This window comes from Akebia trifoliata, chromosome 8 (assembly GCF_017979445.1).
Source record: "Akebia trifoliata isolate Shusen 1 chromosome 8, ASM1797944v1, whole genome shotgun sequence".
NCBI classification, from domain to species: Eukaryota; Viridiplantae; Streptophyta; class Magnoliopsida; order Ranunculales; family Lardizabalaceae; genus Akebia; species Akebia trifoliata.
In genome coordinates, this window is record NC_141382.1 from 48,747,720 (window position 1) to 48,764,183 (window position 16,464).

The window sequence follows — 16,464 nt, forward strand, 5'->3', positions numbered from 1 at the left end:
TAGAACGTCTAAATCACCACTGAAATAAAACTTCTCTTGCTTCTCCTAAATTCTCTTCTCCAATCTCTTATGTCTCGCAACAATCGTTCTTGAATCTAGGGTTTCATGTTCTAAAACTCTAAAATTTTATTTTCTTGGGTTTCAAGGGTTTCTGACCTTAAAAGAAGAAAGAGGGTAAAGTAGAAAGATGAGATTGTTAGAGATGCTGAAGCTCAAGATCTAAACATTGTAGAGACAAAACAGAGCACATGCAGTACAAGATGGATGATACTCATAAGACTGAATACTTTGAATATGCATTTCTCAAGGTGACTAGTTTCTGCTATTTATGTGCAATTGTCCACGGTGGGGGAAGTTGGGTAGTTAAAGTGATTTGAGTCAACCAGTTATGCTTTTATGTAATTGAAATATTGGTAAATAAATGAAAATCTTCATAAGAGCAACAAATAGGGAAGATCAAATTGATGAGCATGATCAAATCTAGGGATAAAATACGAAAAAAAAAAAAAAAAAACGAAACAGGATAGAATAGAATGACTGAATAAGAATGCAAAGTTGTGTATCAACATGCAATGTTGCTTGGGCTCTTCTAATAGCGATGGTATCATCATGCAATGAATCTGCATGCTTTACATTTCAAATTGAAAAGAAATATCACTAACTTACAACTCATATAAAAGGTACAACAATTACATTCAAGCATAAATACAAGCAAATGGGACAGGAGTAGCAGTAGAGAGATTATCCATTTTAATAATTACAAGTTACTGGTGCCACAGACATCAGTCCATAGAAGAATCCGTCTGGGCCGATCCAGAAACCTAGCTTGCCATGCAGGTTCATCATTTTCATATATGAAACCGCTCTTTATATACAATAGTCTTGCTGGTTCATTATCAACAGCAACATGGACATATAAATCAGATATACCTGAATGAAGAAGTTGGTCATTTAAATTTAGCTATAGGTCATGAAACCAAAAAATGAAGTATTAAATAAGCTTTCTAGAACCAACCCAAACAGCTCAACTCCACTTCCTTCAATTCAAAATTTCAATCAAGTATTTAGAAACAAGCCCAAACTCTAAATTGTTAGCCAAGTTAGGCACTCAACAAATTTATAAATCTCTAGAAATTGGGAACTTCTATGTTATTAATGTAACAATTTCTGCTTTCAAAATTTTGACAGTCAGTTTAGTATCCTTTAATTGTCATCTCCAAAACATCACACATATTATTTCAATATTTTAAAATGGCGTCACCAAAAAAGCAAAGATTTATGAAATCACCTACAATGGATTATCGGAACAAAAGGTATACAGTGTAATTCTTGAGCAAATATATTAAACGATGGACTATGCATAGTCAACGTTTCCTGATAATATTTTATTTTGGCAATAACAATAGTGACAATGCTTGTGATGAGTAAATGGAAAGGATTAAAGAATTTCTTACCCCATTCCTGGGCAACTTTCTTCGACTTGGCAACCAGTGAGTAACCCACACCATTTCTATGCAGCTCTTTGGCAACGCATACATTACTCAAATATGCTCTCGCAAAATCAGATCCAATGCCCTGTTGAAATTAATGCATAAGATGGCTCTGAAACCATACGAGGATTTGAGATTGGACAAACTATTATACACCACAGAGCCAATTATAGAAATAAATGGTTCAACAACATAATAATAGATGATCTATAAAAAGGCATAATTATGAATTCCGAAAGAACAAGCACATAAGATTATACATGCAACCTACTCCATTGAGGTATGAATAGTCAGTTTTATTTGCACCAGTTTTACTTAAATGACAACTTCTATAAGAAACAAGAATAAAGCTCATCAAGTTCTCAAAGACATCTACAAAGAAGCCTGAAACTTCCCTACTTCACTTCAATGCTTTCAAATGTTTTGAAGGTTTACTTCAGGACAAAGTTCTCAAAGAAGTCCTTGTGACTTTAAGAAAATGACCTTACCCACAAAGATATATGCATAATTCAAAGAAGTGTAGGTAGGCATGCATCTTTTGGGAGTCTATTGATTGTGTGTGTGCCTGTTGGGGATATATTTTATTTATTTCCTCACTGTTTTTGTAGTGCCAATACATAATAGTTTTTGTCATAAAGTTGTCCTTGTTATAACATTTGACTTACGTAAATTTATATTACCTCTTTTCTTTAGGCCCTAATCTACAGAATAAATAGTTGATTTGCAACTTGTAATTTTGGTCCAAAGGACAAGTATGCCATGAGAGCAAACAAACATTTCACCCTACAACGTGCTCCATGGAAAGATATGCAACCCCACAAATAAAACAATTTCTTCAGTTCAAGAAAGAAAGGTTTACCAAGATTACCTCAAATAAAAAAAACACATCAATTAAAAATACCAAACTGTTAATTAAAGTAACTTCATGCAAGAGGAAAACAACATATCAGATGGATTGACATTCCAGGCAAACTGATGTCCTAGCTCCACTGATAACTTAATAATACCACCTCAACACCAGCTATTGGATATAGAAACGTGGCACCATAAACCTTTGAACACATCCATTGGTCTACATTGAGTTAGTATTGCAATAATTTAACAAAAGGCTCTATAAAGGGTTTTCCTAGACTTCTTCACATATACCAGGACCGTGTATATACAAGCAGTTAATTTAAATGTTAGAAGGCTACGGCCATTGAAGGACATTATCCATACAGAGATGAACTTTACACTCATCAGGCATTTTTGGGGAGATGTACGTAGCTATCCAATCTTACATAAAAAAGAGTGCTTCTATTGCCTCACCAATTTTTACTAAGAGAACCCCAAGATTTGTACTAAATTCTTCATTGATATCACACATCTTGGGGTGCTTTTGGTAAAAGTTGGTGTGGCAATAGAATATCCCCATAACAATACACAAACTGGAAAATTTATAACCACTCGAAAATTTATATCAGGGATAACACGAAAGGTCTTAAGACACTGATATCCAACCCAATACCTCTGGCCTCTTCCCGGTTATTTCATCTGGAAGCCTTACACACTGATTAAGATCAAGGGTCCCGATCACTACCCGGTCTTCTCCATTTTCAGAAAACTACAAAACATAATCAACAACAAACAAATTGGACATTTGTAATGCTATACCAGAGTAAAAAATGAGCTTATACCCTCCAACGTTATTAATTAGATATGATCACTGATTTTTTCAAGAATGTAGGTACAACATCAATATTCAAACAGCATTCTACCAAACTGTAATCATACAACGGTATCTTGACCAAGCTTCTTCTTTTTTTTCTTTGGGGGGCGGAGGTAAGTATCTTAACCAAGTTTAGCAGTTCAAAAAAGTTGCACAACACTGAAAATATTAATTGTAACATGGTATAGACAGACCATTAGCGTGTGCCCTAAGAAAATGACCAGAATTGATTAAACATGAAAAGTAACCATTAATGAACAAAGATGTCATGTTCATACAAATCTAGAGGTAAGGAACAGATGGAAAAGAAGCACGTTTAAGATCTGAAGCGTATGATGACTGCGGCATTGCATAATAGGAGGAGCAATGACATAACTGAATTGTATGCTTTGAGTCTCAAGCATATTTTCAAGGGCAACAACAAGAGGAACAACAAAGCCAAGGAAGGAGCTTTCTTTAATCTAGCTCAAATCCTAAAACTTCATACAATGAATCTATGATCAAAGATAACCATGCATGAACAGAGATTGGCAGGAATGGATTACCGACTCTACCATTATGAAGACATGGAAAGTGGTTTGTCTTATCATGTAGTAGAAGATTTACAAGGGTTTAATGACATGCAAAACCAAGCAGGTATCAGCTACCTGATAAAAGCCAAAATAATGCCCTACAGCTACTAACACCAAATAAAGAGAAAATTTTGGTCAGACAGGCATGAAATGAGATATTTGTAGGAGTCATTCAACCATAAATAGGGCATAGCAGTGAGATACGTACCTTACATAAAGAGCAGAGATCGTCTGAAGAGCTTGTCATTTGTGATAATGGAACAGTGGCATTTATGCAAGAAACCCTTCCAAATCCTAACCTCTTCCCGGCAAGACGTTCTTTTAACGCCTCGAACTCACGCTCGGCCAAGCACCTCTTATGATCCTAATAAAACTTGACAAGGAATGAATACCATCAATATCATCAAAAGTACAAGGAACACAACCGTGCTCTTTGAACTCAGGATACAAAACTAAGTAATTATCATTAGCAGTCGCTGATTTGACCCCTCCAAAAAACAAGTGAACTCGTCGACTCAACTCTGACGAAGATTTGTTGATAGAAGTTATTTGATATATTATTAAAATAGAATTGAACACAAACAAAACCAAAAAATCACGGTTCCCAAAATTGATGCAAGTGGTGGCAATGTCTTAATTTGTGGCGCTTACTTTTAATTTCGATAAAGTGAGTTTGGTACTTTGAGCAACTCCAACGCAGTACCCATAAATGAGTCTTTTAGGTATTGTGATATGCCATCCAACTGTGCAACCCATAAATTGTTTAATAATTTTTTAATTCAATTGAGATTTAAAACTTTCTGAAATTGACTTATTTTCAACATGACTGTTTTTTCCCTCCAAAAAGGATGGGTAACCAAGTAGAAGTCCCTTTTTGTGGTATCGAAAATGTCAAGACCCAAAAAATGGTGAGGGATGGGTCTTGGGTTGGAGACACTATTTTTGGACTCCAATACCCAAAACAGCAGTTGGGAGGGGATGGGTATTGCATTGGAGTTGCTCTTAGGCGTACATTGGTAATTTTACTTTCTTTAGTTTGGTCTCTATAAAAGAGTTGGCTGTAGAGAATAAAAGGACTTTTGGCTATTTTGTATAGTGTGAGCTTCTTTACTAGAGAGGGTTTGGGTGTTTTTACTCTTCTAGCCTAGTGATTCCTCTCTACTTTCTTGTGTTTTATATGTGGATTTTTACTCCAATCTTTCCGTTTACTTAAAAAATGGACAATTAAGCTTTTAAAACCCCACTTAACAGTTAACACGGTGAAATGTGGTAATTTCAACACAATGAAAGCTCAAGAGTCATCCATCATAATCAAAGCCATACTGTAATTATCTAGATTTTAAAAGACAAGAGCTTATCAAAATCACTATAAACCATGGAAGGTACTTGAGAAACAACTAAATCAAATTTCCAGTCTTATGAAAACAATTAATGTTACACCTTCTCAAAGTCAAAGATTAGCCACCACCTCCTTAAAGTCATATATCAGCCCAACTAATCTTCCTCAATTTAAGAAGTCTATCTTCGACAAATGAGATGTAATCAATCTATATAATACTCTCATTGTACAATATTGAATTAAAGGAGAAAAACCACAATCTTTAAGTTTTCACATGGTATCAGATTGGATCCTACTATCACATAAACGCTTTCATCCTCCTCTTTCACAACTCTCCTGCCCTCTTCTTCTCTTCTTACATCATAATGGCCGACAACTCCTCCATCGATACCTCCCCCACTCAATCTTTTTCATTTTATAGATTGATTACATCTCATTTGTCAAAGACAAGTTCCTTAAATTGAGGAAGATTAGTTGGGCTGATCTATGACTTTAAGGAGGTGGTGGTTGATCTTTGACTTTGAGCAGGTGTAGCATTAATTGTTTCCATAAAGCTTATAACACTGGATATTTGATTAATTATATCACAAGCACCTTCCATGATTTATAGTAATTTTTATAAGCTATTGTCTTTCGGAATCCAGATAGTTACAATAAGTCTTTGATTATGATGGATGATTCTTGAACTTTCCTTTTTGTTGAAATTACCACATTTCACCGTGTTAACTTTAGAGTGGGGTTTTAAGAGCTTAACTGTCCATTTTTTTTTAAAACGTGGGGTTTCCGACACTCAATTTTTTTTCTCCAGATAGTTACAATAAGTCTTTGATTACAATGGATGACTCTTGAGCTTTCATTGGTGTTGAAACTACCACGTTTCATCGTGTTAATTGTAAAGTGGGGTTTTAAGAGCTTAATTGTCAATTTTTTAAGCAAACGTGGGGTTTCTAACACTCAATTTTTTTTTTCCTCCTTCGGACCAACCCATTTCTTCCCCTACTCTCCTAGTTGCACCCCTTCAACACATTCTCAAACTTGATTGACAAAACTATCTATTGTGGTGTACACAATTTACTTCTTTTCTCGTCTATTATGATCTTGAAGGATTCATTGATGGGACTATTGATCCCCCCCCCCCTGTCTCCTCCCTGATGGATTGTCGTACGTGACTTACTTGACTTGGCGCAAGCAAGATCAAGTCCTCTTGGGCTGGCTGCTTTCCTCCATATCTGAAACAGTTCTCTCCCAACTTGTCGGTCTCAACACATCTCGTATCGTTTGGATGGCACTCGAACGTCAATTCGCTTCACGTTCACGTGCTTAAATAATGCAAATTCGTCGTAAACTTCAAACCATGCACAAAGGCAATCTTCCAAGACCGATTATCTTCACAAAACCAAGCAACTTTCTGACAGCCTTTTGGGAATCCCATGACACATTCTGAGTTTCAACAACTTCTTCTCAATGGTTTAGACTCGGCATATGATGCGATTGTCACCACTTTGACTACAACGTTAAAAACCACCCCCATGGAGGATTTTCAAACTCATCTTCTTGCATTTGAGATGCGACTTGGTGCTCAAACTAATGCTCTTGTTCTTGTCCCAATGGCCAACATTGCGACTAATAATCATTATCCTCGTTCATCAGGTATTCCAAACTATGGACAACAGTCCTTTAGTCGCAACCATCAGGGGCGGAGCTAGGATTTAACTCATGTGGGGGCAATGTAAGAGTGGAAGTTTTTTTGTGAGGGCAACGAAGATTGTAATTTTTTTTTGTGGGGGCAACATAACAATGGAACTGTTTTGTGGGGGCAACTATGAGTGTAAAACAAATTGGGAGAGCAATAGTTGATTACTCCAAAGAAGGTTTGAAAATTCTTGTGGGGGCAAGTGCCCCCATTGCCCCCACTCTAAATCCGCCCCTGGCAACCATGGTCAAGATCGCTCAAACTCTCATCTGCAACCTCCCTTGCCTCCATGAAGCACACTTGGGGGCCTTGTCAATTATGTGGGAACAAAATTCACTCAACTATAATCTGCGGTTTCAATTTGATTAGAGCTTCCAAAATAGTCCAACCCTTCCTCAAGCTACAGTTTGTGTTGCCTCCTCATCTTTGGCAAGAAACTACAATTGACACCCTGACAGTGGTGCCACAAACCACGTGATGGCAGATCTCAACAACTTACACCTCCGATCCCTCACAATGGCCCGAAACATCTTCGTATCGATAATGGTTTTGAACTCCTTATCTCCAAAATTGGTATGTCCACTCTCTCTAGTCCTCATCACCAATTTTTTCTCGATAATATTCTTCATTTACCTTCCATTTCAACTAACCTTTTATTTGTTTCGAAATTTACACATGATAATGATGTCTTTTTTGAATTTCATCCCATTTTTATTTTATTTTCAAGGATCGGATTACGGGGAAAATACTTCTACAAGGCCTTAATAGTAATGGATTGTACTACAGTTCAAGTAGTGACTCTATCTCTTTTTCATGCCCCTCACCGCTTTCATTGGTGAACGCACTTCTATTGACACGTGGCATCGTCGCTTTATTCACCCAATGTTGCGCACAGTCCAAGAAATCATTACCGCACATTCTCTTCGACTCTCAAATAAAGTACTTAGTTTTTGTAATCCTTGTCAGTCTGGTAAAAGTCACCAATTAGCTTTTCCATATAGCTCTAGTATTGTTCGCTTTCCACTAGAATTGGTTGTTGTTGACATTTGGGGTCCAACCCCAATTATATTTCACAATGGATTCCATTACTATTTACTTTTGATGGATGTGTTTAGTAGATATGTTTGGCTTTAACCCTTGCTCATCGCTTTGAAGCACTCATAGTATTCATCTCTTTTAAATCTAAAATTGAGAATCTTCTTGATCGCAAAAGTAAGGTTTTTCAATCGAACAATGGGGGTGGATTTTAAAAATTTACACCTTACTTAAACTCCCAAGGCATTACCCATTGTTTTTCTTGTCCCCACACTTCCCAACAAAATGGTCTTGCCGAATGAAGACATAGACATGTAGTGGAAATCGGCCTTGTTCTATTGCATTGTGCCTCTGCTCCCCTCACATTTTGGGTTGAAGCATTCTCTACTTTTGTGTACTTAGTCAATCGATTACCAACTTCCACCTTAGAACACAAAACGCCTATTGAAGTATTTTTGGAACTTCCCTTGATTATACCACATTACGCGTATTCGGGTGTAAATGTTTTCCTCATCTTCAACCCTATAATTCTAATAAGCTTCTTCCCCGATCTCTTTCTTGTGTGTTCATCGGTTACAATCCCTTGCATAAAGGGTTTCAATGTCTGCATCTCCCTACTGGCCGCCTTTATCTATCATGGCATGTAGCATTCAATGAGGCTTCATTCTCATTCGCATCATTGCAACCACCTTCTCCGCCATATGTTATCCCTCCCTCCTCCATTACTTTTCCCACCAAAAATCCAATATGGCCCCTCCCATCTTACTAGTCATAGTCCTCATTTTTCATCACATAAATCCCTACCCATGTCCAACTTCGCATCTTCTTCTCCCATGGCTGAACCCACACCATCCTTACCCATGGCCGAACCCATCCCATCTTCACCTATTACCACACCCACATCCTCCTCATCAGCTACCCAACACCTCTTCTATCTCCAAAATCCTCCACAACAATGTATGGCTCCCCTACATCACATAATCACTTGATCCAAGAATGGCATCCATAAGCCGAAAGCACTTATGGCAACAAACCATCCCCTTCTGCTTGATGAGGTTGAAGAACCTACTTGCTTTTCTCACGCAAACAAAGATCCCCATTGGCGCAATGCCATGGGTGCTAAAATTAATGCCTTGTTCAAAAATGGCATGTGGAGCTTGGTTCCATCTCGTTACTATATGAATATTGTTGGCCACAAGTGCGTCTTTAAACTCAAGTGGAAAGCAGATGACACTCTTAATCGGTACGAAGCCCGCCTTATTGCCAAAGGATTCAATAAACAAGCTTAGCCATTTCATATGGATGGTCCCTTCACCAACACGATGTTAACAGTGCATTCTTACACGGGTTCCTCACCAACAAAGTTTATATGAAGCAACCGCCCGGGTTTATTGATCAATGACATCCCGATTATGTTTGTTGTTGTCATAAGACCATTTATGGTCTCAAGTAGGCACCAAAGGCTTGGTACCAACGTCTTAGCTTATATTTGCATCACATCGATTTTGTGGGCTCTAAAGCTAACACGTCTCTTTTCATCTAAATGTACATCACAATACATTGTGTACATATCGGTGTATGTTGACAATATCATTATTATAGGGTCTCGAATGGAATGTATTCACGACATCATCGATCAATTGCAATCGGCATTTTCAATAAAAGATTTGGGATCCTTGAGTTACTTCCTTGGCATAGAGGCCCATCGCTACTCTCAGGGCTTCTTTTCACTCAATGAAAATACACCATTGATCTTCTTAAGAGGACGAAAATGGAAAATGCCAAACCAATTACCACTCCCCTTAGAACCACTCAACTTTCCAATCACACCGGTTCCTCTTTTTCTGATCCTACTTGATATAGAAGCATTGTTGGCACGCTTCAATACTAGACCCTTACTCATCCCGACATTGCCATTGTCGTAAACAAAGTATCTCAATTTATGCATCACCTCACTGATGAGCATTGGATTGCTACTAAACACATTCTAAGATATCTCAAGCATACGCTAAATCATGGCCTTCATTTTTTTCTGGCTTCATCTTTCACACTTAATGCCTTTTCAAATGTCGATTGGGCCGGATTCCCCGATGACCGGTGATCCACCAGTTGCTATGCAATTTATCTTGGTCTCAATCTCATCTCATGGAGTGCTTGCAAACAATGGATCATGTAACGCTCTTGCCTAGAAGTCGAATATCAAGGTGTTGCCATTGCCACCGCCAAACTCCTATAAGTCAACACTCTTCTCCACGAACTTGGAATTGTTGCTCACTCTCCTACAATTCTTTGGTGCAACAATCTTGGTGCCACCTACCTCACGGCTAATCCTGTATTTCACGCTCATACTAAGCACATGACTACCACTTTGTCGCGAAAAGGTCGCCTCCAAAGAACTTGATGTTAGATTTATCTCCTCCAAGGATCAGATAGTCGATATCTTCACCAAAGGACTAAGCATATCGCGCTTTGCTTTCCTTAGAGACAAGCTGACTGTTAAAGAAAGACCGCTCAACTTGCAGGGGCATGTGGAAACAATTAATGTTACACCTCCTCAAAGTCAAAGATTAGCCACCACCCCCTTAAAGTCACAAATCAGCCCAACTAATTTTCCTCAATTTAAGGAATTTGTCTTTGAAAAATGAGATGTAATTAATCTATATAATACTCTCATTGTACCATATTGAATTACGGGAGAAAAACCACAATCTTTAAGTCTTCACAAGCTTCTACTCCAATCTTTTGGATAAACTTAACCACATTTATGAATAATTATAAAACATGATGAATTATGATCTTTCTTTGATCAGACAAAATCTAGAGCCAGAGAAATCCATCTATCGTTTATCCCCCAAAAGGCACATTTTTTCCAAATCAGACTAAATAAACACAGAATAATGCTGAAGTGACATAAAGAATGGACCTCACATTGCACATCTTGACGTGAAAGTGGATAGCAACCATAGATGCTTTTTCACTCGTATCTCAAGGAAAGAATCTATGGTTCCCATAAACTTTCATGTCAGGACGTGCGATGTGAGGTCCAATCTTGAGGTCACTCCGGCACGACTCATAAACACTCTTTCCACTTATTGTCGACATGTAAAAGCTTGACTATAACAAAATCGCACAGAATCAAACGGTACGGAAATTCAAACTAAAACTCTAACTTAACATAGAGAGATTAACTAAAGAACCCAAAAAACAAAAAATCGATTGAATCGATTCTTACTCACATGGATTCCGTACGAGTCTTTGAATTCGTAAAAGGATCGGACACGAAGACAAGCAGCAGCCCATAGTTCATCATCGGAGACAGCTTCGGTGACATTCAAAGTAGACTTGTCTAGGGTTAGGGTTTCTTGGGTACAGAGCTGACAATTGACGATCAATCGAGACTGATGTCTGTTTCGATTAAAGAAGAGAAATACAGGCGAGTGATTTCTACTTCTAGGGTTATAGAAATTAGGGTAAAACAATCTGTAACTTCGAGAATAAGTTGTATCGATAGGGTTTGTGCGAAGAGGTGGAGATGAATAGAGAACAACCACCATTTTTATCCCTCTTTTGTGGATTGCTCATCACCGATTTTCCACTTGATTTATAGTTAGTGTGCCGGCACCAATTATATGAACTCGAATCGGAAATTGCCACGTGTCATACGTACCAGGTATTTTGAGCGGCAATTGGATGACCGTTAATTCTGGTCCCTCGTACAGTCGTACTCCCATATTATTTTAATAAATTATAATTTTGAGGAAAAATTATTTAATAAACCCCGAAATATTTCTAAAAGGCCCCTGATATTTGGGGAGGTATCTTAATAACCTAATTAGTAAAATCTTTCTCTCTTAATACCCGTTCACCTCATAAGAGGTCCAACTCAAACCCTGGTTGATGATTCAAATAATTGATCTCAATAATTCGAATGTCGAGATTGATAATTTATAATCGTTGATCTCGAAATTGTAAAATATCAGTCTTGGTGATTGGATCAAAGATTTATCTCTTTAAATTTTGATTTAGTCACGTTGACAAGTAATTTGAATGTGTTTATGTGATTATAGCACCTATTATTACTGCAAATCCACATTATCTTATCGTCTTTTTTTATATATATTATTTTCAGTATTAAACAATTATCGGGATATTGCAAGTAATATATCATTTAATAATATTCATTCCTATAAATGTTCTTTTTTTTCCTTTAGGTCTATAAATTTATTATACAATCATAAACCTATAATCAATCATCTTGTCAGTCCATCACGACCATAGAATTAGTCAAAATATGACCATTAGGAGAAACTCAGATCTCTCCAATTTCAATGATGGTGGGATCAAGTTGACACTAGGTGTACAAAAATTTGGATCTAATCCAATTGATTGATGAAATAGAGTTCACGTTGTTGATCCTAATATTTTACATAAACCACCTATAATGCTTTAAGGAATTTCTGAGAATTCATACTAGATAGTCAAACAATAAGACTTATGAAGAGGCAGCCCGTCAACTAGCTTAGTTGATAAAGTCTTTGGGTGATAATACCATAGACATGAGTTCAAATCCCGTTCACACCAAGTTACTAGATTCAGTAAAAACAAGTTTAGGTTAAAATTAATAATAATAATAATAATAATAATAATAATAATAATAAAAAGTTTAAGAGTTTGTTGAATTTTTATTTGTTTTATGCGGGTGTATTTGCAAAACTTGTAATTACACTACTCATTATTGAAAGGGTGTTTATATTTGTTTTTAGGAAAAATTACTTAAGGGATCTTGATAGAGGGATTTTTTTTCTAATTATTCCTTGAGTTTAAGGGCTTCTTTCAATAGCCCATTTAGTAAAATTTTCTTTTCTAATCAATCCATAAACCTCATTCATCATATTTATCACAATTGAATGCCCTAATCATTCGATCTCATCGTTTTTGTCCAAAAAATGGATTTTTTGCATCCTAATCGAGTTTCGGAGATTCTATTCTATCAGAAAAGATTTAAGAACGAAAAAGAAGCCAATTTCAACATATAAAAAAATTGGTATTTTTATATAAAAAAATTCTTCATTTTTGGATGAAAATTGATCAAGGATGATTCATTTTTAAAAATTGGTGAACTCAATAATAAAAGTGTTTGGTTCAACAATAAAAATATTGTCCTTGACAATAAATAAAAAATGGTGAGCTTGCCAACGATAAGGAACCATTAAGAAAAAGAAGTTTTGTTAAATGACTATTCAGTAACCAACCAAAATTTAGTAGGAGTGCAACTTAATTCTGTTCAAACCGAGAATCGAACCAAACCGTGAGATTTGGATTGGTTTGGTTCGGTTTAAATTGGTTTCAGTTCGATTTCGGGTTTAAAAAATAAAGAATTGATGAATTTGGTTCGGTTCTCGGTTCAGGTAATATAAAAAATCGAACCAAATCGAAAATCGAATTAATAATATTTAAAATAAAATTTTAAATTTATATTTGATTTTTAATTATTTTATAAAACTTAATTTCTCTCTCTTTCTCTCGGTCGTCTCTCTCATCTTCGTCTCGCTCTGCGACCCGCTGCCAATGCCACCATCCGCCACCGTCTGCCACCGTTTCTCTCACTCACTCACTCTCTCTACTCTCTCGTTCTCGCTCATCTCTCATCTCTCTCGCGCTCGCTCATCTCTCTCTCGCTTGTCTCTGCGAAATGCTACCAGTGCCACTAGCTGCTAGTGCCACCATATATATATATATCTCTCTCTGCTATTTGCTGCCAGCGACTCGACTCTGTGACCTGTTGCTAGATCTTGCCACCGGCTCGTCTCTGCAACCTCTCTCTGCGACTGCGACTTGAGGCAGCGTCCTGAGGCTGCGATCGACGACAGGTTTCCTCTATCTCTATCTCTCTCTCTCTCGGTTGCGATTTACGACCAACCCATGGAACCGAACCGAACCGAACCAAGCCGAATTAAGATCGATTTGGGTTGGTTCAGTTCTAAAATAATTCGGTTCGATTTTGGTTTTTATATAATAGAACCGATCTTGATCGGTTCGGTTCTAATTTTGTTCTAACCCGAACCAAGTTGCACCCCTAAAATTTAGGGACTACTTAAAAAATATTCCTCCATTGGGGTCCTTTAAATAATTTTCCCTTTTTAAAAAAAATTAGGCATAGACTGGGATAGAGAAGGACGTGGATTGAGATGGAATTAGCAAATTTGAACACATTTTTAATGACGAATGGCACAACTTTAAATAAATCTGAATGGAGAAAGAAGATCCATTCGTCCAATCCAAAGCCTATGAGGTCTGACTTGATTACAAAGTAAACTTTACCATTAGGATTTTCAATGGATTGGTTTTGGATCCAATCGACACCAAATTGCTATTGATGTTTTAGTAAGATCTATATTAGACTTGGACCTAATCCGATAACGATTTGTACCATTTTGGATCCAATATGGTTTTTGTTTTTTTAAACACACTTTTTTCGGGTTAGTCTTAGTCTAAACCGATTTGACTTAATAAAAGTATATGTAAAATATGATATATGTCATATTATCCGTGGATGAAAAAATTCACTTCATCTTGATCTTCCTCCTTGAGATTTGTACTTTTTCCTGATAGTTGTCATGCCAAGCAACCACTTCGACGCTCAAGTTAAATTAACATGCAATTGAGAATCAAAAACTATTATCTCAATTGTGAAAATTATTGTCATTTGTCTTGAGTGATGACCTCCTCTATTTATAGAGTTTTTAAGAGGATTCTGCGTTGACCACCTACTTGATCTATCATTAGCTTTCTTAAAATATTTTTGTTTTAGTTTTCCTCAACATTTCCTACTAATCACGCACCTAATGGGAGTGGGTATTGTGTGCCCCTAATTTTTGGGGATTCGATTTGATGCAATTAACACAGTAATTTTCCAAGCTTTTGATTTAACTATTTAAACCAGAATTTTTTGGTCGGTACTTCAGATCAATCGTTATCGTTAAATGACACGAGTCATGAATCCGACCTTTCCCTTCACATTATCTAAAAAATATGAAATTACTTAATTTATATATTTCAAACATATTATCGAATCAGGAGATGGTTAATCCAAAACCAATCCTATACTTTATTTTTATTAAATTGGTTTCTTATACAATTGGGACCTTATCGAGACTCCTTGTTCATGATCGTAATTTTTGAATTGGAACAAATTAGACATTTGGTTTGATTTGAATTGATCCATGGACAGCCCTATTTATTACTATAATGAAAAAACAACTACACTAGTCTTGGAGGACCCTTAAAATTGGTTCACACTAAATGTCCCCCACTTGGTCTCAAAATGCACCCCCTTGGTTAGTTTAACTCATACAGGACCAATCAATAACAAGTAGTTGGGTGGGTTCATTTTGTTAAGGTCCATGGGCCTAATTCATTCTTAAAAATCGACTTGCAAACAGAGAGTTGAACAATGCTACTTAACTCCACTTTTCTTTTTGTGCCAAATTACAAAAGTCAACTGCTGAAATTTACCAATCAGACCTGGTTTCTGTGATGTGTAGATTTAGTAAAAGATAGGTCAAACATTTATCACAAGAAGAAGACATGGAGTTGGGTAGGTTAGCCAACACATGGAGCAATGTTACTATTTCCAACCCTTTGACCTTTCTAACCAAACTTGGACCAAAATTGTCAAGGCAGGTAAATAGATTGGTTGCACTTGTTTCTTCATTCATCTTTTGCTAAAAATCTCTTTCTTTCTTTCTGGAAGAATCTTCTAAGTTCTACCCAACATGTAACTCTTGCTCCATAATTTTGTTCCCCCCATATTAAAGAATTTAATTTCTAGGGTGAATTACCATGTCGTGAGCTTAAAATAAGTTATTTACTATTTCGATTATTTTATTACCAAAACATCAATGAGCAAGCTTTCGTTAAGAGCAATTCACAATTGTAATGAATTCAACAGTTTTAAAGTGACAATTTCATAGGTTTAACGTGACTATTTCCGATTAATCACTTTAAACTTGTGAAATTGTCACTTTAAAAGTTGCGAATTCGTGATATTAATAATTAAAATGAACAGTGAGTCAGAATTGTAAATTCGTCAACAATTGATCGCTTTTTCATAAATATCCATAATTTCTAATTTTTTATGACACTCTCACTCTCAATTTGGAGAAGGTTTTTAGCAATTTCGATAATTAAATATAAGTTATTGGGTTGGGATGCTCGATCAGTCTAATTCCAAAGTCCGAGTCTAGCCCTAAACATGAATCAAGCCTAGGGGCATCACCCAATCTCAACCCATGTCGGGATGAGCCAATACCTGAGCCGTAGCCTCATATAGAACTTTTTATGTTCAAAATTCAATTGGCCTGCCTTGGGATGGTAAACTAGCTAGGCATGTTCACTGGATCCTACATTCAGATCAAGGTTCACTATTTTTCGCTTGTATGGATATCTTTTTTTTTTTTTTGAAAGGTCAACAGGGTTAAGGCAGACCCAGACTAGCTACAACCTCAGGAAAGGACAGCCCCTTTTATCCTGGGAAAGAAGAGAAACGAGGGAAGGCAAAGATCCACAAACAATCTCCAAACAATCCAAAGAAAAAAGAAAAGAAGTAAGGTAATCAGCCACCTTGT

The 16,464-nt window shown here is 36.6% G+C and overlaps 1 protein-coding gene across 2 annotated transcripts; it reads right to left on the reverse strand.

The window, feature by feature from the left end:
• Positions 1-555: 555 nt before the first annotated feature.
• LOC147397431 (Acyl-CoA N-acyltransferases (NAT) superfamily protein) lies at positions 556-11,525 on the reverse strand. Of its 2 annotated transcripts, XM_086449107.1 has the most exons (5): positions 11,074-11,516; positions 3,979-4,134; positions 2,998-3,093; positions 1,455-1,575; positions 556-930 (listed from the first exon to the last, which is right to left on the reverse strand). In XM_086449107.1, exons 1-5 carry the CDS (start codon positions 11,389-11,391, stop codon positions 758-760), a joined length of 864 nt encoding a protein of 287 aa, XP_086305233.1. In that variant the 5' UTR covers positions 11,392-11,516; the 3' UTR covers positions 556-757. The 2 variants fall into 2 exon arrangements, with proteins under 2 accessions (XP_086305233.1, XP_086305234.1); XM_086449108.1 differs by lacking the exon at positions 2,998-3,093 and having other exon boundaries at positions 11,074-11,525.
• Between the last annotated feature and the right edge of the window lie 4,939 nt (positions 11,526-16,464).